The sequence below is a fragment of the Seriola lalandi genome, unplaced genomic scaffold, assembly GCF_002814215.2.
Source record: "Seriola lalandi dorsalis isolate HSWRI2012SDOR001 ecotype SW California unplaced genomic scaffold, Sedor1 jcf7180002054544, whole genome shotgun sequence".
NCBI classification, from domain to species: domain Eukaryota; kingdom Metazoa; phylum Chordata; class Actinopteri; order Carangiformes; family Carangidae; genus Seriola; species Seriola lalandi.
The window spans coordinates 5,254,622-5,278,224 of record NW_019525097.1 but is presented as its reverse complement, the minus strand read 5'-3'; the positions used below and the strand labels follow the sequence as shown (position 1 = coordinate 5,278,224).

General features: G+C 41.6%; 1 protein-coding gene across 2 annotated transcripts in view; it reads left to right on the top strand.

Moving 5' to 3' along the window:
• The window catches only part of ezrb (ezrin b), a 30,449-nt gene extending 7,401 nt beyond the window's left edge, over positions 1-23,048 (top strand). For both annotated transcript variants that reach the window (XM_023415088.2, XM_023415087.2), the window contains 12 exons: positions 948-1,031; positions 6,653-6,748; positions 9,006-9,280; positions 10,574-10,657; positions 10,795-10,941; positions 14,164-14,260; positions 14,836-14,999; positions 16,527-16,657; positions 17,581-17,741; positions 19,664-19,756; positions 20,085-20,324; positions 21,411-23,048. In XM_023415088.2, the coding sequence (XP_023270856.1) occupies positions 948-1,031; positions 6,653-6,748; positions 9,006-9,280; positions 10,574-10,657; positions 10,795-10,941; positions 14,164-14,260; positions 14,836-14,999; positions 16,527-16,657; positions 17,581-17,741; positions 19,664-19,756; positions 20,085-20,324; positions 21,411-21,575 (1,737 nt within the window). In that variant the 3' untranslated portion in view covers positions 21,576-23,048. The remainder of the gene's footprint in view (positions 1-947; positions 1,032-6,652; positions 6,749-9,005; positions 9,281-10,573; positions 10,658-10,794; positions 10,942-14,163; positions 14,261-14,835; positions 15,000-16,526; positions 16,658-17,580; positions 17,742-19,663; positions 19,757-20,084; positions 20,325-21,410) is intronic.
• Positions 23,049-23,603: the final 555 nt, after the last annotated feature.

Here is a 23,603-nt window from a genome sequence, read left to right as displayed (position 1 = left end):
GTCACTGAGCAGTAATAAGTTCACTCAATACTCGGAGAGTCTGTGTCTTTTCATAACCCCACGCAAATACCAGAGACATTTGACATTATACTCCCAGAGAAGAGATTCAGTATGTGCATTACCTCAAAGCAGCTATTGTAAATATTTCTGCATTGTTGCATGGCCTTTGTGTGAAATTCAGATGCCATTTGCTGATTACTGACAGAAACTACAATACAGAATATTGTTTCTCCCCATTATGGGACACAGTTGACGTCAGCTCTCATTATTCTGTGTCCTTCATCAGTCATGCTATCTGTAATGGTTTAGAAATTGTGCATTAATCACTGGGGTGGATCCCTGTTTGTGGACATTAAATTCTCTGCCCATAAGGCATGTTTCGCTGCGATGGACTGCCTCTTTTTGTGCGCACAGGTCATTCTGATCAATCATTAAACAGAGAACTGAATGATGTGCCTTTTTTTTTTTTCTGTGAATGGGAGTGAGTGACTGAAGGAGCTGCCTCATTCAGTCCTTCAGTTCTCCCCCTTTATCTAAACAGAATAACATGTGGTGCCTCTTACTAGCTTGTGAAAGTAGTGTCAGATATGCCTCTTATGTTGTTTACAGGGCAATGAATTATTTCCCTCATGTTCATGTGTTTTAGATCCAGCGCTTCATATTACATCCAAAACACCAAAGATCTTGAGTTCCCTTCAATCAGCCCGTCTGTCTCTGAGAAAGCAGAGATAAACACAGAGCCCTGTGTGTTTACTCTGCAAATACACCCTCTACCAAACACACACACACACACACACACACACACACACACACACACACACATATACACAAACACACGCAAAGCAAAGCAGTGCTCTGCAGTACCACGTATCGGTTCTTACCTATGAGGGCCTCCCTGTTGCTTTGGGTCAGGTTTTCAACTCCTGCTTTTTCATGTTTTTCCACAGGTCAATGTTCGCGTCACCACCATGGACGCTGAGCTGGAGTTCGCCATCCAGCCCAGCACCACCGGAAAGCAGCTGTTTGACCAGGTACAGTGGACATCGGTTTCTGTGCTGACCTCCATATGTTATCACTACCACTTAAAAAAAGAAAAAAGATTTTAGAAATGAAACAATGTGGGAAGATTAACAGTGTGGAATCGTGGGGCGCCCCGGTGGCTCAGCTGGTAGAGCGGGTACCACTTATCACCCATCTCTCTCTCCAACTTTCCTGTCACTCTCTCACTGTCCCGATATGAATAAAGGCAAAAACTGACCAAAAATAACTTTAGAAAAAAGCAAAAGATAAAAGAAGTGTGGAATCATTATGAATAAAGTCACTTTTATAGAGACGATCAATACAAATCAGTGGTGTGTAAAAACAACAACTTGTGATTTTATGGGGGTTATGGTAATGGGAAATTATTCCGATTAATCAAACAAGATATAATGTGTTATTTGGAGAGTTTAGAGGTGCAGGTAGGTGGATATTGGTCCTTTCAGTTAGAACAAGTTCAGCAGTTTCCCCTTGTTTTCTGTCTTTATCTCAAGCGAAGCTAAGCTCAGCTAAGCAGCAGCTGGTTCCAGTCACATGATTAAAGTGACCATGTTTCCCAGAAATGTCGAGCTATTCCTTCAAATGCTTTTTTTTTTCTTTCAATTTAATTTCAGACTTTCTTCTGTGCAAGAAATTAAGTGTCAAATCTGTGTTTAAATCCAGCTATACTTCACCGTTGCTTTATATTTCCGCTGTCATCGCTACAAAACACTCACAGACTGCTGCAGCCGTCGTCATCGAGGCAGTTAACTGGACTGACGTCACTGAGAAAGATCTGTGTTAGGAGAAAGTGACTGCCCTCATTATTGTCCCCTCCAAAGCTCTTTCCATTCATTACATCCAGGTCTGAAAAGTTATCTCCTGCGGACGAGATTACAGGAGCTCTTGGCCTCAAGAGTCCTTATCAGTCTCTGTCTTCCCGGTGAGAGTCAGAGAGGTTAATGGTTTCTGTTTTTTAACAAAGAGTACGGTCCAGACCTACTTGGGACATTTATTAAACTAATTACTAATAGCATTAGTGATTTTTAAAGTCCTGAACGAAGTCTGTGAGAAAGCGGAAGGCGTGGCGACAATAAAGGAAACCTGAAAATGTTCCTTTTGTGGTTGTTGCTCTCCAGTATAGGAACCTTTTTACCATGGACTTCGGCTAATTTACGATCAGGAGATATCGATCCCTTTGTTCTTATGTTGCCTGACACCATGGTAGAAAATCTCACTCACATTTTCTTATAATATCTAATAATTTATAGTAAAATAATTTTAGAACACGTTTTTTGTAAATTAACATTGCTATGATTTGACCTTAGATGTGTGCGGCTGTAAAGTTAGATATTAATGTTTGCCTATTACAGCAGATGCGTTGATGTAATAACTAGGAGTATGTTTATTATTAAACATACATTTATTATTAACCCCTGCTTTCCCCACCGCGGGTCACTTGCAATATTGCCAGATGAGGAATTTTCTTTTGATTTGCACTGTTCCTCTTGTTGTACAGAGCTGCAGTGAAACTCAGTACCTAAAATCAAAATGTCAATGACATGTCATTAGCGTGAGCTCTTATGAGGCTGAATGACAGAACTGGGGGAGGAAAGGCATTGTTTTAGCCACTTCCTGTATAACTCGTTTTTCAGTAGCAAGTTTAGCCGACTGTGTGGCTGCACATCAGGGGATTCACCCTTCATGTGTGTGGCTATGTAGAGAATATTTTAGTCAAAGCAGATTTGAAAGGAATCATGTCAAGTATAATTAAAAAGTAGAATATTAAAACCCAAGAGTCATATTCATTTATTGGTATATTTTGTCACTGCTGGATGTCTTTTGGGCAATTTTGACAGGTCAGCAGTTCTGCAGAGTGGCAGCATGGCTACTGTTTTTACAGTGTTTTAATATGTGGTTTTGTTAAAGGAAGGAAGAGCTGCTCACCTTTGACATCAGTCTCTATTTATGGGTGCTGATGAATTCTCCAGTTTACGTTGTAGAATGGCTCTCAGTGAGGTGTGCCACAGATAATCACTCATTCACTGTGATGGTGTCAGAAAGCTCTGAGCTCTATTTTAGTGCAAAGATGCAATTCAGCTTCACACCTCGTCTGAAATCCGAGCAGAGGGCCACGGACTCATTTGGCTGAAATTTGGCTCGAGAGTCCACGACCGTGTCTGTCAAAGACACACAGTCACAGTGTGTTCGACAGGTTCTATGGAAATGCTGAATAACTGCACTGAGCTCACTCTCACGGCGAGTGTGAGGCCTGGTGTGGCCCCTGTGGTCAGCCAGCGCTGATCATAGCTTTAGTTCCTGTCATGCCGCTCTCAAAGAGAAACGCCTGCCACTCCCCAACACACCCTCGTACAGTTTCACTTCCATATGAAGCTTCGTCTGCTCGTTTCTTTTTGCCTTGAGCTGCAATTCGAAAAATCACAGCCACCGGGGTTTGCATTAGACGTACTGGCTACTTATATCTGTCATCGGTGCGTTTGCCTCGTCCGGACTCTGTTAGCCAATCTTCTGTGTTAATGTGGCTTTAAAGCTTTTAAAATGGTTTGGATTGGTTAAAAGCTGGAGAAGGATTAAAAAGAAACCATGGCAACAGTTTAAAAAAGTCTTGAACTGAATCCAAGTCCAAGTTATGTGGCCGACAGGTGCCAGGAGCAAAATATGAAACTAGTTCACTTAGATACCCAACCCACATGTCAAAACCACACAAAAAAAAATGAGCTGCAAAGTCAAGCGAGGGAACAAGCTGCACGATGGCTGTTCTTGTTAGCTGTACTGTTTTTGTAAAACTCCTTTTAGTGTTCACTGCAGTCACAATGAATGTGTGGTCTGACAGCTATAGACCAGTTTCCTTTGGGACCAGCAATAAACCAATACCCCCCCCCCCCCCTCTGACACACTCCTTCATCTTTGTACCGGTAGATCCCTATTTGGGGCCCGACTGGGTGAACCCCTCCCTTCCCCTCCTCAGCCGCTGGAGGACTCCACGTTACTCAGCCCAGAGGATGCAGTGAGTAATGCTGTTTCAGCCCAGTGGCATTCCTCTCGCTCACCACAGGGCCCGAGCTCCCCTAAACCGAGACAGGAAACTTTCACTCTCTTGACAGATGAGTGTGAGGCACGATTGTGCAGACTGAAGTCACGCGAACTGACTTTTGCCCCTTCAACCAGTGACACGGAATCTGTAAAGATTTAGCCTCTTCAACCCGACTGCAAATGTTTCACTTAGTTTACAGTTTTTTTAATCATTGCCAGGATATAGTTAGACTTGTGCTTCTGCTTATAACAGCTCATAAAAAGCTGCTCTCAAGGAGTTTGGCCTCCAGATTTGACATATATGGGATTATTTTCTTCCAAGGTCGGACACAGTCACTAAGAGATTTTGCAAACAACAGCCCACAGTTCTGCATGGTTTGAAAAGTCTTAAAAAGGTTTGAATTGGTCTTAAATTCAACTTGGTGACCCCTGCAGAAACCCTGAGTTTTGCAAGGGAGTGTTCTGCTCTCAGTAATCTTACCTAGAAGGAATATCTGAGGTGTTAATAGCTCTTGACGTACATTGGAGCAAACTAGCAACCCATTAAAGTCGAGGCAGCCTGCCAAACCAGCCTGCTGCGATGTCAGTTTACTGAACCTGTGTCCCCAGATTCAGATTTAATCCTCCTCTAATGAACTGTATTATTTTCAGTATCCTTCGTCAGCGGGGCTTCATAACGTGTACAGCCCATTATTGAAGGTAGTTTATTTATTTGTCAAGTGAAGTGTAATGTTATTGAAGGCTGGAATGCTCGCGCAGGAAATTGGTTACCTCTCTCACCATGCCAGTGTGGTAGCAAGCCTCTCTGCAGCAGCAGCTTATTCGTACTTCGTTTAGGTGTCTGTGTGGTAACCCACACTGTGTATCTGCCTCCCACTCTGCGGACCCCTAAAGCAAAAAGCGCCCATGAAAAGGCTGATTGTTTTCAGAGGCCTTATGAGTTTCATTACAGGTGAGATGCAGCCTCGAGTGCTCTCTCATTTCAAGCCCCATTCTAGTGCTTGTTGTTGTTGCTCTAAATGCAATCCATCAGAAAAGCCATTCATCTTTACTCCCACAGGTCAGCCTGCCCTGTATTTTGTGTCGGCCACTAAGACAGAGAGAGAGAGAGAGAGAGAGGGGAAGAGGGGGGCGAGTTTGATTTTAATTTCAACCTTGGCTGGAGCTTATCATTGGGAATGGGGCTTGGTCGGAGTGCCAGAGTGTTGACTCACAGTTTATCGAGGAAACTTAGCACCTCACCTGGTGACTGGGTGGGGAATGTGGCAGGGATGCATTCAGAAAGGGCCCGGTACAGAGATTGTCTAACTTAATGGCACACACACACACACACACACATGCACACACAAAAAAAAGATGAATTCCTGCACGATGCTGTTGGAAAATTGCTCTGCGTCTCTGAAGGCCATAAAGAGCCTCTGGTCGTTGAGGTTTCTCTCAGAAGCCAGTGGAAAATGGCAGCTCCTCCTGCAGCACAAGTGATTATTCCAGATCTATAACTGGGTTTTCACTCTCTGCCTCAGCTACACACTCAAAAATATTGGTCGAAAAAGTCTTAGGGTTGCTGATGTGAAGACATTCTTCTAAGGTTAGATGTTTCCAGTGCGGTTGAAATTAAAACTGCGCTCATAATCTGCCTTTTAGACGTTAATAATAATGAGGAGTTTTGCCAGAAAGTAGCTGGCCTTGTAAGCTGGAGCAGACACCCACCCCTCGCCCTCGCCTCCAGTCTCAGTGTGTTCCTGGAGTCAGGGACAGGATGCTGGTCATTCAGCATCCAGTATCACTCCCCCTCACTGGACAAACAATAGGACCACTTTGTTCAAGACCTGTTTGCAACAGACAGAGAAATGACGTGTTTTACTTTGAATGTAAAAGTAAATTTAGCATTGTGTTACTGGGAAACAATTAACCAATTAATTTAAGAAATAATGAACAGATTTCTGGTCAAATCTGGTCAAAAGTAGTGAAAATCCTGCATCTCTCTTAAATTGATTTGCTATATCACTTCCACTTCAACCAGATCCGCTTTCAAATTCAAACTCTTTTCCCAGTACAAGGTTCTTGCCCCCAATGTAAAAAGAAACTAATGGGAAATCATTTTTATGTTGAAAGACATTTATTCCTCACATTTGTGTCCAGGTGATGTGGAAGACTGAGACTAAATGACTAAAGTGTTTTAGCAACTTTTTTGCGGGGGATTTTTTGCCTTTATTGTGATAGTCACAGTGAGAGAGAGAGAGAGAGAGAGGGAGGGGACGACATGCAGCAAAGAGCCTGAGTCGGGTTCGTACACACTCTACCAGGTGAGCCACCAGGACGCCCCTTTAGCAACTACTTTGATAATAATTTCATTGTTTCAGTCATATATCAAACAAAAATTGTAGAAAAAATGCTTCAATTTCCAGCTTCTCAAACCTGAATCACAGAGAGAACAAGACATATGAAGACATCACCTTGCGCTCCGGGAAGTTGTGATTAACATTTTCACTATTTCGTAGACCAAACTGTGAATGGATTCAATCCAAAAACTAAACTGCAGATTAATTGATGATGATGAACTCTTTTGTTTTTTCTTCAGGTGGTGAAAACCATTGGCTTACGTGAGGTCTGGTACTTCGGACTGCAGTATATGGACGGCAAAGGTTATTACACTTGGCTGAAACTGGACAAAAAGGTAAGATCAAGCTGAAACAATAAGTATGTTGTTTGACTTTGTCTCATATTAATCCTCCAGTCTTTTCAATGCTCAAATTGTTAAGGCGGGTGGGCCATTAGGCTTTTTCCAGTATGTTGTAATACCCCGTCATGAATCAGTCATGAACCTACTGTTAAAAAAATGATACCTCATGATGTTATTTATACTTTGAGGCTAGTTACTTAACATCATTTGTTTTCAAAGTTATTGATGTCATTTTTCCCTTTTTTATAAAGTGAAATTCCACTCTCGTTACATATCTTTATACCCTCCGCCTGCATACCTACTAGCTCTCTATGGAGTACTATGGAGTAATGGAGAAAGAATGCATTCTTCTAAAGGGACGATACAATCAGACCTCCAGTGTTTGCCTTTAAGTCAATCAGTAGCCACCATATTACAGTATGTACATATTCACATGCTGTATTGAGGTTCCACTTCGGACATGGCAGCTGATTTTGAATCCCTGCTCTGGTTTCTGTCTGTGCTGTTGAGGGGTTAGAGCTCTTTATGTAATCAGCTGGAGGTGGATCATTTGACAAGAGCGTGACCTCTTTGTGAACTATAACTGCTTCTGCTCTTCTGTGTTTTCCCTGAGTAAACACAGGTTAGCTGGACTTCACTAACTGTTAGTCCGGAGTTAGTCATAATCTAACTAGTTCAAACTGTGACATGAAAAGCAAAGAAGAATAAAGTCAAATAGGAAATAGGAAGAATTCCAGATGTTTAAGGTTGTTTTGGTAGCACAGTTTCTATATGCTCAGCTTTTTAGACCAGTTGGCTCTGTACTAATGATTTCTTAAAGGGGAACAGGTTTTGTAGAAGTAAAGCCTGTTGTGTTCATGCGATGTCACGGGAGTCTGTGTCAGTTTGGGCTGAAGACTACAAGTATGAAAAAGAAAAAAAGGAAAAAGAAAAATAGAAAAAAGTAAAGTTACCAGACCTCTGCGGCTCAGCATAACACCTGAATCTCCAGCCAAACTGTTAGTGGTAGAGTTGCATTGTGGGTAATGTAGGTGAAGGTTTTGACAAAAAAAAGAAAAGAAACAGACAATGAAAAGACAATGTTACAGGACTGCAAGGCAGAATCACTGCAGCACTTTTCAAAGTATACACCTGACTCTACTGTCTCTAATGTGTAATACTGCAGCATTAACCACAGACTGTAAATAATCTAGTGAATAGATTGAGACTGTTTCCATCTAATGGGGCTGAAGAGACATTTTCTGCAGAATGCCTTCCTGAGTGAAACAAATGTAGGAAACCACGTCAGTCTATCTAGAGAAACTTCCAAATTTGCCCCTTTGCATTTTCTAATAATAAACGAGGGTCACAGTGCGAGAGAAAAGGTTACGCTTGCCTCAGTCAGCAGCAGTAAACTGTACACTGTGTGCTGACACTGCGCTGCAGCTCATCAGCACAATGCAAAGCTCAAACTGGAATATTCCCGGTCGTGCACAGCCCCATTCTCTCTATCAAGACCGCTTGGTTCCTGCTTTGAAATTAGAGGAAGAGGCACATTGTGTAAACACATACTGTAGCTGGGAGTTATTAAAGTGTATTTCCATTGAGCGAGAATTGTAGATCCCCTTTTGGAAAGGGAAGGGCGCCCGTGAAACTACAGAACTTATTGTTTCCTACTCGTAAAGTGTTGACAGACAGTATTTATGCTGCGGATGGTGATTCTTTAGTAGCCAATAATACAGTATACAGGTTTATATAGAGGACATTATTTATACTGATCTACTCCAGTAATTATATTTTACAGCATGATGACTCTCTGTGTGATCCAGACCTTGAGTTTGACATTAATAGAATAGTTTGACAGTAGTAGCTGGCTATCTTAGCTTAGCATAAAGACTGGAAACAGGAGGAAACAGCTAGCTTGGCTCTGTCCAGTGGTAACAGTTGCCAAACATCTGAGGGTTTAAGATCATTGCTCCTGGCCAAGAAATAGTCCGCCACATAACCACCTGATACTGCGACTTTTTTGCTGATTAAAAAAAAACGAGATGTAACATGTATAATGCTAGGCTAGCTGTTTTCCCCTGACTTTATGTTAAGCTAAGCTAACTGCAGCTATATTCTCACCATATAAGCATCAGAGAGGTGTCGATCTTCTCATCTAACTCTCTGCAAGAAATCAGTCTATATTTGATGTCTATGTATTCCTTTAATGCTGACATAACTTTGTAATATCGTATGTGACTTAATTATGTTTTTAATCCATCCCCAGGTGTCGTCCCAGGACGTGAAGAAAGAGAACCCACTCCAGTTTAAGTTTCGGGCCAAGTTCTTCCCAGAGGATGTGGCAGAGGAGCTGATCCAGGACATCACCCAGAAGCTCTTCTTCCTGCAGGTGAAGGAGGGCATCCTGAGCGATGAGGTCTACTGTCCACCAGAGACCGCCGTGCTGCTCGCCTCCTACTCTGTCCAGGCCAAGTTCGGGGACTACAACAAAGAGGTCCACCGGCCCGGATACCTGCTGTCTGAACGTTTGCTGCCACACAGGTGCAGGAAAATGAATCACATGCTGTTGTGTTAACATCTAGATCAAAAAACAAAGTGTTATTTAGTAATATATGTATTAGACTGAAACCACTGGGTTTGGCACTGGCACAAATCATTTTGTGACATAAGGTGTTTTTTGAATGAATGTAAATTTGTCGCATAGAAAATCACCATCTTCACCCTCCAGAAACAAATTATGAGGTTTATTTACGTTTATGTACCGATTATGATATCCAGAAAATAATCATTTGTTTTATGTGCAATCTTTTCAGATAATTTCTTTTCAAGGCACTGATACGTACACATGTTCAATTTTAAAAGAGAACGGGAGAGAGAGAACAAAGATAACGGAGTAGCTCGCTGGTTGCTCCACAGCTTTATTACATCATTGATCAGAGCAACGAATACAAAGTTGAATCAAGTTTTCATCAAGTAGTTAAATCAAGTATTTGTAGGCGTTGTTTTGGTATTGTCATGGTTGAAATCCGGTTTAATAAATAAGGTACGATTTGGAAGCATTTCTTCATCATAGCTGGGTGTGTCAGGGACTGGTATTGGCTCCATTCAGCTGTCATTCAGTGAGTTTGGAGAGGAGAGTCTGGATCAGCTAGTCCTGACTGGAAACTATTCTGCCTTGTCAGGAACAAGCAGGGAGTTCACATTTCTGAATGTGTCAAAAATCTGGAGGTCATGGCACTTTCCCATGTGAACTGTGTCTGTCTAGGGGTTGTCACCGTCTGCAGCGCTGCTGTTCTGATCTGTGCAAACTTGAACAAAGAAGCCTAAACAATTCATATAATGTACTGAAGAGGACAGATGTTTGTGTGAGGTTTTATTTTTTTTTAGACTGCCTGTCCCCTTCAAATGGCTGCATCAGTGAGGACATCCTTTATGCTAGCTGTTGGATGCCAGATGCTAATAATCTTAGAATAGAAACCTTTCTCTGCCTTCATGGGATTATTGTCATGTGCATGTAGATGTATCTAAACCAGGCTAGATAAATTTTGACATTGAATTCCAGTGCACTGCTGATTTGCCAGTAGCACGCCCCCCTATTGTGCTTTTCCTCCGACTGTGGTGCATGAGAAGAAACCAAAATTCCAAACCAGTGCAGACAAGGAAAACACTACACCTCAGGGAAACGATCACTTTGCCAACATAAAGATGCTTTGCATAATGAGCTTCTATGAAAATAGTCAATACTGTTACTTAACACATCAAAGGTATCCCGATTGTCTTGTCTGTTAGTGGTTTGTAAGGTGGTCTTGCTGATCTTTGCCTCTTTGTCTGTAGAGTCCTGGAGCAGCACAAGTTATCCAGAGAGCAGTGGGAGGAGAGGATTCAGGTGTGGCACGAGGAGCACCGTGGCATGTTGAAGTGAGTGTTTGTTTTTATATAATGTCACTGGTTGTATTAATGCACTACAAAAAAAACATATGTAAACCACAACTTTGTATTGCTTTCAAGATAATCTATTGATCGTCCCATTTCCTGATCTCTGTTCATCCCTGCAGGGAGGACGCCATGCTGGAGTACCTGAAGATCGCCCAGGACCTGGAAATGTACGGCGTCAACTACTTTGACATCAAGAATAAGAAGGGAACAGAGCTGTGGCTGGGAGTGGATGCCCTGGGACTCAACATTTATGAGAAGGACGACAAGTAAGCATTGTATTGAGACAGACCCTTGAAGCAGACAGCCCTGTTGTTGGTGTCTGTTCTGGCTCTTGTTTTGTGCTTGTTGCTAGCTGCAGCCCTGTGACACAGAGCTAAACCAGCTGGGCCAGGTCCATGTCTGCACTTAATCACTGTTCCTGTTTCTCAGCAGACGGTATGACAGGAATAAGAATGAAGGCCAGATGGATACAGAGGAGTGGTAACATTCAAACTCAGCAGTTTGCTTTAATCACTTATGTCTTACACTGAAATCGTCTGTTTTTATCTTGCGGTTTTTAGGATTTTGGACACAAATTTGTCACATAATATGGTTTATGATTTTTTGCCCCTGCTTGAAGTGAGTGTGTCACGGCCTCTTGTAGGATATAAAGGGTTTATTTTGTTCAAACCACTACTTCAGTTGGCGCAGTTACTACTCACTGCTTAATGATTAAAGAACACCACCTGAAGCGCATAATATTTGTATTACAGACGGTTTACATAAAATCTGTAATGTACTTTTGCAGACCTTAATTTTCTCTTTTTTAATTTTTGACTTATTGCTGATTCCAACCTCAAAAAGAAAGTTAATCACAGTATGGCAAAAAATAAATATTGTTTTGTATTTCTTTGTTTAGGTGATTAGGTTTTTTTTTTTTTTAGTATTATGGTCAAAGGGAAACCTACTTTTTGAGACCTGGCAGGGTGTTACCAGCGTCCAGCCCAGTCTGGCTTATGATTGCCACTTTGTTTATAGGACAAGACAGTTTGGGAGGTAATCACCCTCTATTTTGTGAAATGAGTTTTGAGCTCTCCTGTGGCTGGTGGCCCGGGCTGTGGGGTTACTGGAGTGAAGTACACTGTGTTAAAGGAACACTTCATCCCAGGTGACTTGCCTTTCAGTCACTGACCCTGTGCTGGAAATCCCTCCAGCTGTCCTCTGGCTGAGTTGTGTTGTACGCTGCCAGGTTGTCGCTCCTCCCGTATTAAAGTGGCTCCACTGTGTCAGCTTTCATGCCAGCTTCTGTTGAAAGCAGTTTGGTCTACTTTGTCTGCCTTAGTGGAAGAAGTGAGTACAGCTAGTTGGTGGCAGGGTAATGACAAGGTTTAGCAAATCAGCTGCCCCGTGAGGCCTCTAATTGAAGCTTAAATGTAAGATTCTTTGTCTTATATGAGCACAGGAGGTTCTTTTCAAGTCTAAATGATTTAATTACTCTTAACTGCTTTTGTGTGAAAGTTCATCTGGTGACTCATTTGTCCAGATTGTAACTTTACTTTGGTATGAAACCTCCGACAGGAGTGGGAAACACACTGTAAAGGAACATACAGGGTTGCTGTGTTTTTGTGTGAGTCTGTCTCTTTATGTGCTCCCTGGGATCAGCAAAGAAATGCCTCTCCTCCACTGTGCCCTCTGCTGTAACCATGACTACGCCGACTGGTTTTTCAAGCTGTGCGGCACCTAAGAATGTGAGGCTAACCTACAACACTGTCTCTCCAATGAGGGCAGCCGGCCCACAATGCAGTAGTGCAGTCGAGGGCTTCGCCAAGGCGCAGTCTGGTGCTGGTTTAACTCCTTGTGCTCTGCTGCTCCTCTAACCACAGCGCTGCTCATTTTCTAGGACAAAGTTTCTGGAGGTTTTCTTGAGCCCAGATTTTTGTTCTTAGCAACCGTTGTCAAACACACGTGTTTTTTGACACAGTGTTTTACAGCAGAAACAATTAGCTGAGTAGTAATTCAATTCAATCATAATTCAACAAAACATATTACCAAGTAACTCAATCACAATTCACTGTTTATGACTGGTATTTAGCCAGAATGCAACAGTAACTGAACTTGAAAAATACCTGTTTTACTACTGCATTTTCACATATTGTTTCTACTAGGCATTGCTATCAGTTGCTAATATTCCCCACGATACATTATTGTCATACATTAGTGATCTTAAACGCAGAAAGACTGACGCATAGGAATGAAATCCCGCTACGCTTTACACCAGCCATGGTCTCTACTTTGTAGCCTGGGCTGGAAGTTAAGAGCTAACACGAATCCACTGATTAACGGCAGCTCAATAAACCACAAGTTATGATAACTTCCACATTGTTTTCTCAATTTCACAAGAATGTGTCAGGGTCAGGAACTCAATGAAATTCCAGTCAAGCAGCAACAGTTTCTCGGCAGAGTTTCGCCTCGAGGTGGATGGCTGCTTTTCTAGATTACAACACTATCGGCTTGTCAGTGTTTACAGTACTACTTTGTATTGTGTTGAATGAGACTGGCATCCGTTCAGTTCGCCTGGCACAATAGAACGGTGAGCCACACCCCAGATTTATCCCTCATACTTGAACAGTGGACGTACAGAAATCCATGTTCACAGTCCGACTGAGAGGTTAATTCTCTGAAAATAGATTCAATTTATCGCCACATATGACGAAGAAAAGTAGAAAATCCTCTCGTTTGAGAAGCTGAAACCAGAGACTATTTGGCATTTTTGCTGAAACAATAAATCGATTATCAAAATAATTGCTGATATTTTTTTTTTACTTTTCTTGTCATTGCAGCTCTAAAAATAAGTAATAATAATAATAAACTTTATTTGTATTGCACCTTTCATGTATACAGTGTAGCTTGAAGTGCTTTTCGAGTGTATTAAAAACATTTAAAACTTCAAAATAAAAGCCTGCGAATAACATTTAAATAGAATAAAACAGGGTAGGATGATAAGGATAACATTTTAAATAAAAATAAAAACTAGAGATATAAAGCAAGAACAGATATTATTTAAAAGCACGATTAAAAGTTGATTCTTAAGACAAAGAAGAAACACATCCTTAGAAATAGTTTAACTCCTGGTCATTTGATGATCTAGAGGCAGTGGAGGGAGAGACAGTCGGCTGAGTGGAGCTAAACCATTTAAAGCTTTATAAACTAGTAATAAAATTTTAAAATCGATATCAAACGAGACAGGAAGCCAATGCAAACATGCTGAAATGGGTGTGAACTCTTTTAAATGTTGGCACCTGCAATTTGTTTTAAGCTGAAGTCTGTTGACTGATTGTTTTTTCTTTTTGGAAAGAGCAAGATATTGTCCAACTCTTACAATAATTCTCAAGTGGGGAAAAATGTGCTTTTACTGACACGTGTGCATTCCTCAGAATGAATCTGTTTTTCCTCATTACACAGTTCAGTATCACAGGATAATGCTCGTGTTCATGTGGTCACTTCCTCAGATTGACCCCGAAGATTGGCTTCCCCTGGAGTGAGATCAGAAACATTTCCTTCAACGATAAGAAGTTCATCATCAAGCCCATTGACAAAAAATCTCCGGTGAGTAACAACTCTGAAGCGTCAGATTTGTCTTTCTCTGACATTTCGAAATCTGAAAACGTCACCCCTTTTCTTTTAAGCGTTTCCTTTTCAATGACAGTCTTTCCGGTTGAGGAGTCACTGTTCCTCTTTAGGTTGAATTCTGCTCTTTAGAGCCTATTAAGTTGCAGTGTGTGAGTCTATGTTTAAGCTTTCTGCTTCCCTTCTACCGGCAGTATCATGTTTCCCTGTGGTGGAGAGAAGAACCATTAGACATATCCTCAGTCTGATCTAGCATACACATTAGCCAGGGCTAGTTTCCAGGTAGTGCTATTAGTGATGGACTCCAAACACACACATAGAGGTGAGCGGTATATCTGGGCCCCTCAGGCTGCTTTAAGTGGATCAGTCTGAGTAGAAGTGTTTCTAGCAGTTATCTGTACTGTATTAAAAGTTTCCCTGCACCTGCTCAGAGTCACTCCTGGAGTCTTTGTCCTTTATCAGCAAAGCACAATGGACATGGAGCAGGAGGTTTATTTAGTTCACTCCTCGCCCTCTTTCTCACTCCTTCTGTTTGTTTCTTCTCCAAATGTCAGGACTTTGTGTTTTATGCTCCGAGACTGCGTATAAACAAGCGCATCCTGCAGCTGTGCATGGGCAACCACGAGCTGTACATGCGCCGCCGCAAGCCCGACACGATCGAGGTGCAGCAGATGAAGGCTCAGGCCCGAGAGGAGAAGCAGCAGAAACAGATGGAGAGGTACGCAGAGTTCGCTCAGAAAAAAAGTTACAATCACAAAATTATGAATGCAAGGGATATAAACCGTTGAAATTATGATCTGAGCCACTTGCTGTTTTCTCAGCCTAAACATGTGGAGGTTTTTGGCTACGACTCGGCAATGTGATTTTATATAATTTAGCTTTTTATTATTATTATAATTTGGTCAATAAAATGCCAGAAAACTAGTGAAGTGAACAAGTGAAACTACCATTAATTGGGTAATAATGCAGCATTCCTTTTTGAAGTGTGGGAAATGCACTTCCTGAACTGCCTGAACTGAAAGTGAATGGCTGTTGACCCTGGTCTCAGCTACAGCTGTCCGCCTACTGTCTGTCCCGTACAGCTGTTCAAACATGGTGATGTAACGGCGAGCAGACAACACAGTAAATACCAGTGGGAGAGCCATTAGATCACCAGGCCCCAGCACACAGAGTTAGGGTTCACACACAGTAGCTCTCAGTGGTCAGTGTCTGCGGAACAGGCTGTGTCCAAACACAGTGACAAAAGGGTTTAAAAGAAACTCTCAGGGAGATATCAGCTTGTTGCTGCAGCAAAAGTAATGACAGACAATGTAGAAAGCTGGAATACAGACTTTGAGTCTAAAATAAGTAATAAATATAGTGATAATGTGTAAAAAAAAATGCACTTAATACAAGACAAGAAGGTAACAACTGAAAGTGCCTGCATGTAAAAGAAAAAAGGTTTGGCTGTAAACTTTTCATTAATGCTTTGCAAGTATTTTCATATCAATTCTTTGACGCACACCATTGCAGAGTGTGCATACAGTATATCAAAGCAAAGAGATGAAAAATAAGCAACAAATTGAAAGCCTCTCCGTGTATTTGTATCTGTAGTAAATCAGAGGCAAGGATTTAAATGAATCATGTATTGTATTCTTCGTGTAGCATTTTCATTTTGAACAAGCTCACATCCTTGGTCTAAATGGTTAGTCGATTGATGGATTAATCCACATCCACCAAATTATTCAACAACATTTTTAATAATAGTTGAGTAATCATTTAAATGATTGGCGGATTAATCAATGATGAACCGATAGTTGCAGTCATTTTCGAGTAAGAATGTTTCCCTGTTGCCGGTGACCGGACTTATATCTTGCAGCTGCAGCTGTATCAGCTGTTGTCATGCCACCTTTTATGGGGTCTCGTGATCTTGTAAACGGAGGGTAATCACAGGTAACTGTGTTGCCAAACGCTTGTGAAGCAGTTTGAAATCACTCGGCCTCACCTGCAAATCATGTGAGATAATTGACATTTTCCCAAAAGTTTAGTAAAACTGTATGTGACTGTGATAGATGCAAAGTCAGTGGTACAAGGTGTGTGTGTGTCTGTGTGTGTGCGTGCGTGTGTGTGCGTGCGTGTGTGTGCGTGCGTGTGTGTGCATGCACATGTGAGCAGCAGGCTCACAGACTGTTGTCTGTCAGGTCACTATGTATCAATTGTGTCAGCTCCCTTTGTTGGCTCACCGGCAGCTGTGTGTTATCTGCAGGGCCCAGCTGGAGAATGAGAAGAAGAAGAGAGAGGCCATCGAGAAAGAGAAGGAGCAGATGGAGCGAGAGAAGCAGGATCTGATGATGAGGCTCTACCAGTTTGAGGAGAAGACCAAGAAGGCAGAGAAAGGTGAGGTGGGGGAGGGGGGGGCTGCACCCAGGGGCCTCAGGGACTGTCAGCGGCTCATCCATCACTTCATCCTGAGAATGGAAAAGTGTGTGTGTGTGTGCGTGTGTGCTCGTGTGTGTGCACAGTTAGAACATATGCAATGATGCAGGCTACTTGTTTTGTAAACAGTCTGGATGATCACAGCTGTCGGTTCACTTTGGCTGTAATGCAATGAAACCTCGTCATCAGTATTTTTCTTCATATTCTGTTTCTCTTTTGTCTAAAACAGGAAAAAGGGTTTGAGGCCTTTCCCGCTTCACTTCTAGTTATACCAGTTCCTGCTGGTGAAATCTTGTATACAGGCGTTTAAGCAGAAAGATGCACTGATGTGTTTTTTTAACTGATCATCTTCAGGAAGTAGGTCACTTACTGTTGACAAAATTACACAGAGAAGTTTTCAGGCTATTAAAGCCTTTTAATAGCTTTTGCTTTACTACTATGCTCATAAAAGAGTGCAAAAATGATTTATAGTGTTTGTCTTTAAAATGCTTTAAATACCAGCTGATTATGGTTTGACAGCCTGAATGATAGAAATAACAGATGACAGTCAGGGAAAAGAGTTTCATGGCCAGGGTGTGTTGTACTTTCCTGAAACTTTATCTAATCAAACTATCATCTGCTGATTCACTACAGTATCTCTGTTTTCACTGGAAGCACAACACTCATTGGTATAAATGCTGCTGTGGCCATTTATTAATCAGTATATTTTTCACTATTTTCTGACATTTCATAGACTAAATAATTAATTGATTAATCAAGATAATTATTACATCAATCATAAATGAACATAAGTTGCATCCCTTCTAATCAAACAAATGAAGTAGTTTCAGGTTTTTCTGTGCGCAGCAGCTCAGCAGCCGTCTCATGTGTCTTGTGTATTTTAGATCTGCAGGACCAGCTGCAGAGAGCCATGATGCTGGACCAGGAGCGGAGGAGAGCCGAGGACGAGGCGGCTCGTCTGGAGGCAGAGCGTCAGGCTGCCCTGCTGGCTAAAGAGGAGCTCGCCCGCCATGCTGAGGACCAGAAGAAGAGTCAGGAGCAGCTGGTCAGTATTTTAATGACTTAAAACCAGGCTTCCAAATTTTTTTGCCGTGACTTTCCTCAATAATTTAAACTTAAACAACACTAAAGAATCTCCAGCAGTCGCACAACTGAAATAGAAAGGTGGACATGAGAAGAGAAATCTTGCAGATTCATCAACTAAATGTCAAGATAAGATAAGATAAATGAAAACCGTGTTTCTCTCCAGGTTTCTCCCGTCACATGTAGCTCTTAATTTGTCAGGTCTGTACCAGGCACATTGCAGGGTGGTGTATTCAGCAGTGCCTGGCTACTGCAGCTCCAGACAAAACCACTTTGTAGCGTCCAGCTGGACCACACCCCGTTACTTCAGACTAACCGCCCCCTCACCCCGAGCTGCTCGGCTGTGGACCACCCACAGGAGTGTGTGTTTTCACTTTAACAGTCCTGACTGAAAGGCTGTGGTTCCCATGACACACTCAGACACTGACTGTCGCACCATTCTTATCGGACAGAACACTTGCTGCTACAACCTTTATTCTTAAACCTTACTAAGAAGCTTGTGCAATGGATTAACTTCCACTGACTGTGATGGGAAAAGACGTGAGGGAGTTGTGTCACCAACATGTTTGAAAGCACAAACGGTAACTCATTAACAATGTCCTTGTGTTTTCACTGAGTGACCAGCTGAAGACCTTTCACATTCAGTGTCTTTACAACTCTCTCTCTCTCTCACACACACACACTGAACAACTACAGCAGGTGCACTGTTTAATACTGAGCCTCTGGTTAGTTCAGTCTGGTGAAAGAAAGGCTGTTCACATTGTTGTGGTGGTCAGGAGGGCTGAACCACAACACCCACAGCGGCTGCTCACAGTCGGGTTACGTTTCATTGGAAGCCTCTCGTCTCATATTCACATTATTGTGCTTTTCTTCTGATGGGAATAAAACCCAGAAAGCTTTTTAAAGCTAAAATCACTGTACTATCAAATTTTAAATCATTTAAACCACCAGATTAAAGTGCCACAATTTGAATAGGTTCAATCACCATTGGAAACTACAGTGATTGTTTAGCTCAGTTCAGCTTTTTAGATTTTAAAAATCACTTTAAGTCACAATCTTGAATGACAGAAATGTATATAAAAATTAAAATAACACAAATGTGTCATGCATTTTAACATTTGATTTAAATTGTGCTTATTTTGAGTTTTTATATATATGTATGTCAACAAGTGGTTACAATAATTGAAATATCTGTGTGTCCATCATGGCAACACTAGGAGCCCAAACTGCAGCTCCTCATATTCATTTGTGGAAACAGATACGTTGTACGGAAGCCTGTGAGGGACCATAATCAAATGATAACGTAAACTTGAAAATGAATAGTTCCACATATGCATGTCTCATTTGAGTAAAAATGAAAATGCAATAATCCAATTTTCATTTTCACTTACTCGTACAGGCGTTCTGTGACCATATCAAAATGAAAATGGAAAAGCTGTTTGACATTTAGTCCTACCCTCTTGCACATTGGACACTATTCAAATATTAATTCAAATTAAAATAACTAAAATGCAATATAAACAATTTAACTAACTTTGACTCTACTTGGCCAAGTTTTCCAGGTGCTTGTCATTCTCTGTCATAAAAGCTCATATCAGATCAGGATCAAGTTTCTAGTAGTTGTCAGTGTTTACATATAAGTCGATGAAAACAATAGTGCAGAATATGATATCTTCAGTGTTTGTTGCACAATTCAGATGTCACTCACCTGCTGAACGAAGCATTTGACACTGCAAATCCACCATAAATGTGACATTAGCAACACAGACCAAAAGGGATCGGTCTGCAAAGAAAGAAAAAAATCAAACGTTCTTTGCATCTCTATCGATTCGTGTGTATTAAATCTGAGCTCTTTAATAATTGTCTTCTGTTGTTTTGTATCAGGCCGCAGAGCTGGCAGAGCACACAGCCAAGATCACCCTGCTGGAGGAGGCCAAGAGACGCAAGGAGGAGGAGGCCGACACATGGCAGCTCAGGGTGAGAGCTTTAACTGAGGGTAACCTGCAGTGTGCAGTATACTGAGAGTCTTTTCTGTCCGGTGGGGAAATCACAAATGTAATTTACAGTAGATAAGCACAGAACATTATAACCAGGACAGGAATGAGGTTAGTTTAGATTCTTTCTCCGCTCTCAAACTGTCCAAAAAAATAAGGCAGTTGTGAGTCCATTTGTTTTTGTTGAAGAGTTGTGAGCGCTTGTGATTGTGGCTTTAAAACAAACACAACTCAGATTTTGTACCAGAGTTCAGAGACAAACAAGATTAAACTGACTGGCTCTCTGTTACTCATCCCGCTGTTCTCACCAGGCCCGGGAGGCCCAGGACGATCTGGTCAAGACTAAAGAGGAGCTGCACATGGTGATGACGGCGCCCCCACCGCCTCCCCCTCCTCCCATGTACGACCACCTGGACGACAACAGCGACAGCGAGGAGAACGCCAGCACGCACAGCGCCGACCTGCAGACCGAAGGCATCAATGACCACCGCAATGAGGAGGACCGCCTGACTGAGGCTGAGAAGAACGAGCGCGTCCAGAAACAGCTGAAGGTGAGCGCAGTGCAGTCCGACGACCTTCAGAGAACCTTGTGAACCATTGTGAGATATTTAAGACTGGAAACTACCTGAGGCGGTCTGGGTCCAGTTCTTTAGTCCACATCAGGGGTTGATCGACGGCTTTCACACCAGCTCAAACAAACCAAACTGAATAAGCAAACACACTACACGACTGTGGTTTGTGAACAGTTTAAAACTGCTCTGATCCATTCTCACCATTAATTATCACAGGGCAGGTTGTCTTGCCTCAACTTTGATGTTTTCTGAACTTCCTGCCGTGGACCGCTAATTCTTACCTTGACATAATCTTAGGATTTATGCAATTTATACCTGTATTCTTTTCATAAGTGGTGTAAATAATCTCTGCCCCTATGAAAAGTTGTACTATATTTACTTTACTTTCTTCCCACAAATGGTGCAGAATTTGTTGAGCTCTTTGAGGTCGTACTCTCCGACAATAAAAAGGCCAGTTGGCTGAGAGGAAAAAAAAAAAAAAAAGCTTTCAACAGATTTTAATTCAAAATCTCATTGAGCACATACACTTAAGTTACTGCTTCTAAGTCAAACAGTGGTGAGCGTCACAACTAAAGCAGCAGCAAAAGCTTGAGCAGGGCTGTGGCTGAAATCGTTCCCTATTTACTATATAAAGCACCGTATTTACTTTCCACCATTTTATTTAAGTGTCTAAATTCTGACTGTGAAATTTATCCACCCTCAAAAATTCCTACGATGGAGTGAAAAAAGCAGTGACCACGGCATGTACTCTACTTTCTGCAAACAATCTCACATTTTAAAGATGTAAAAATGACAGCAGTTAATGATCACGCACAATGATAATGATTTACAAGTGTCCAAAATCTCAATTCACTCCTCACTTTAAAGTAAACTAGGGTAGGTAGCGTAGGGAGAAGTGATTTAAGCCCATGAGACACAGCGGAGGGACGTCACAGTGCCATGGCGGCGCTGCTGAAGGCTGCTTTTATGCTGGAATTGTAGAAGCAGCAGTGTTGTTGTTGGTGTTGTTTGTTCTCTCATCTCATGCTTCTCCTCCTCCTCCTCCTCCTCCTCCTCTGCCCTCAGGCCTTGACCTCAGAGCTGGCTCAGGCGCGTGATGAATCCAAGAATACCCAGAACGACCTTCTTCACTGTGAGAACGTCCGGGCCGGCCGAGACAAATACAAAACCCTGCGACAGATCAGGCAGGGCAACACCAAGCAGAGGATCGACGAGTTCGAGGCCTTATAAGAAGCCCCCGGCCCTCGGCCATGTACCCTTTCTGAATGGTCACTACATCTCGCTCCTTGGCTGACACACATTGACACACACCTGACACACTCAAACGACTCACACACACTCACAAGTTGCAGACTTAACTGGAGCAGTATAAGCACGGCAGAAGCATCACTTACCCCTGTTATGGGTTTGTCTGGCAGGATGCAGGGCTTTGCGAATCCTTCGAAGAAAACTTAGTGCCAAACCCCCCTCCCCCTCTCTTCTTAGTGTTTCAGATCTTATTTGTGTATTTGATTGTGTAATCTGATCAATTCAGACCAAATCATTATTGTTTTTAACCAGAGGTCTGATGAAGTAGTGGGGCTAGCCAAATTTTATTATTATTTCATGATGTGCACATAGAATATATGTAATCAAAGCCTGGCTTCTTTTTGATGTCTGTCATTTGTTGTGTAGGAAGAAAAGGACAGTTTGTCGTTCATGGCAACCACTCAGAAAGGGGAAAACAGTATAGGCAGAAAAATGTATGTTTGTTTTTGTTTTCCATTATATTTGAACACTTCCATTTATGTTTAATACTGCTATACAGTAGTTTAAATCATGCCTAGTTAGATATTTATACTGTATATGGGACATTTAAAAAAAAAAAAAAAAAGGGTATTTCATCTTGGTTTGTATATTTTTGCTATTTTGCTATCTACTAATGATAATGAAAACATTTAATATGTTTCAAAGGTTTTATATATTGACCAAAATAATAGCAGTCTTATGTTCCATATGTTTTCCTTTAGATCACTAAATTAAAGAGATTTAATTGTAAATTATTATTATTTTTTACTGTAGGAAATATCCAGCTGCATGCCATTCAATCAGTTAAGGAGATTGCTATCTATCTAGGTACTTTTGATTAGTTTTTTTAGTTTTTGTTTTGTTTTTTTTTTTGCCGTGCAGTTCACAGCATGCTGAGGAATGTCTTTATCTTCAGAGCACTGACTGGGACACTTAGGTTTAATATATTTTATTTCTGTCTGTTGTCATGTTGCTGTTGAGTTAGAGATGAGCACATTATGTGCGTTTTTATCCTCCCAAGTGGCCTTTCTCTCTGGCTGAGCCTCTGCAGGGTGCAGTCCCAGACAGTTGGTCTTTACTTCTTAGCCAAGGTGCATAGTCACAAAAAATATGGATGTAACTTTGAAAAACCTTTTTTTTTTTTTCTTTTCTTTTTTTCAGTGTTAGACCTCCACTGAGGTTATATGAGGGTTGAGGTGAACGTTACAAAGCATTTTCATTTCGCAGCTTGGTCACAAAGGACTGACCCAGACAGTTAAACACCAACATCTCAATCTCCTCTCTCTGGACATGGACTAGAGTAGCATCTACTTACACTGTAATGGAAACACACAGCTCTGCTGGCCTTTGTATATGAACAGGATTTTATAATGAGGTGTTCATCATATTGGCAATAAAAAAAAATCTATGATTACACATCATTGTGTATTTTATGTGTTCACAACAACCAGTTATGTAGACATCTCTGTCCACTTTGATTTTGATTTAGTTTTTATGGTTTGGGTTAGGCGCCTTAGTGTGCAATAACTATGTTTGCTCTTATTCAATGTCATCGCCATGCTGGTGACGTGGCTCTAAGGATGGTGATGTCAGCCTTGAACCTAATATCTCAACAACTATTGGATGGATGGACATGAACTTCAGTGTCACACGTTCTCGTTCCCCTCAGGATGAACTGAAAATTTCAACTTCTCCAATATGAAAAGCATTTGTGTCGTATTTATGACTTGCTGTATATTGTATTTAGTAATAATTAGCGAATGCTAACATGCTAAATAAAGGCGATAACAATAGCTACATAAAGATGTTAACATTGTGGAGCGCTCTGGTGTCCAAATGGTTACAGCCATAAAACCGCAATGTCAATGATTCGATTCTGGCCGTGGACCTTTCTTGCATGTCATACTCCTTCTCCCACCCAGTGTTTCCTGTCTTCTTCTTCACTGATGTCCATCACATAAGGGCAAACAC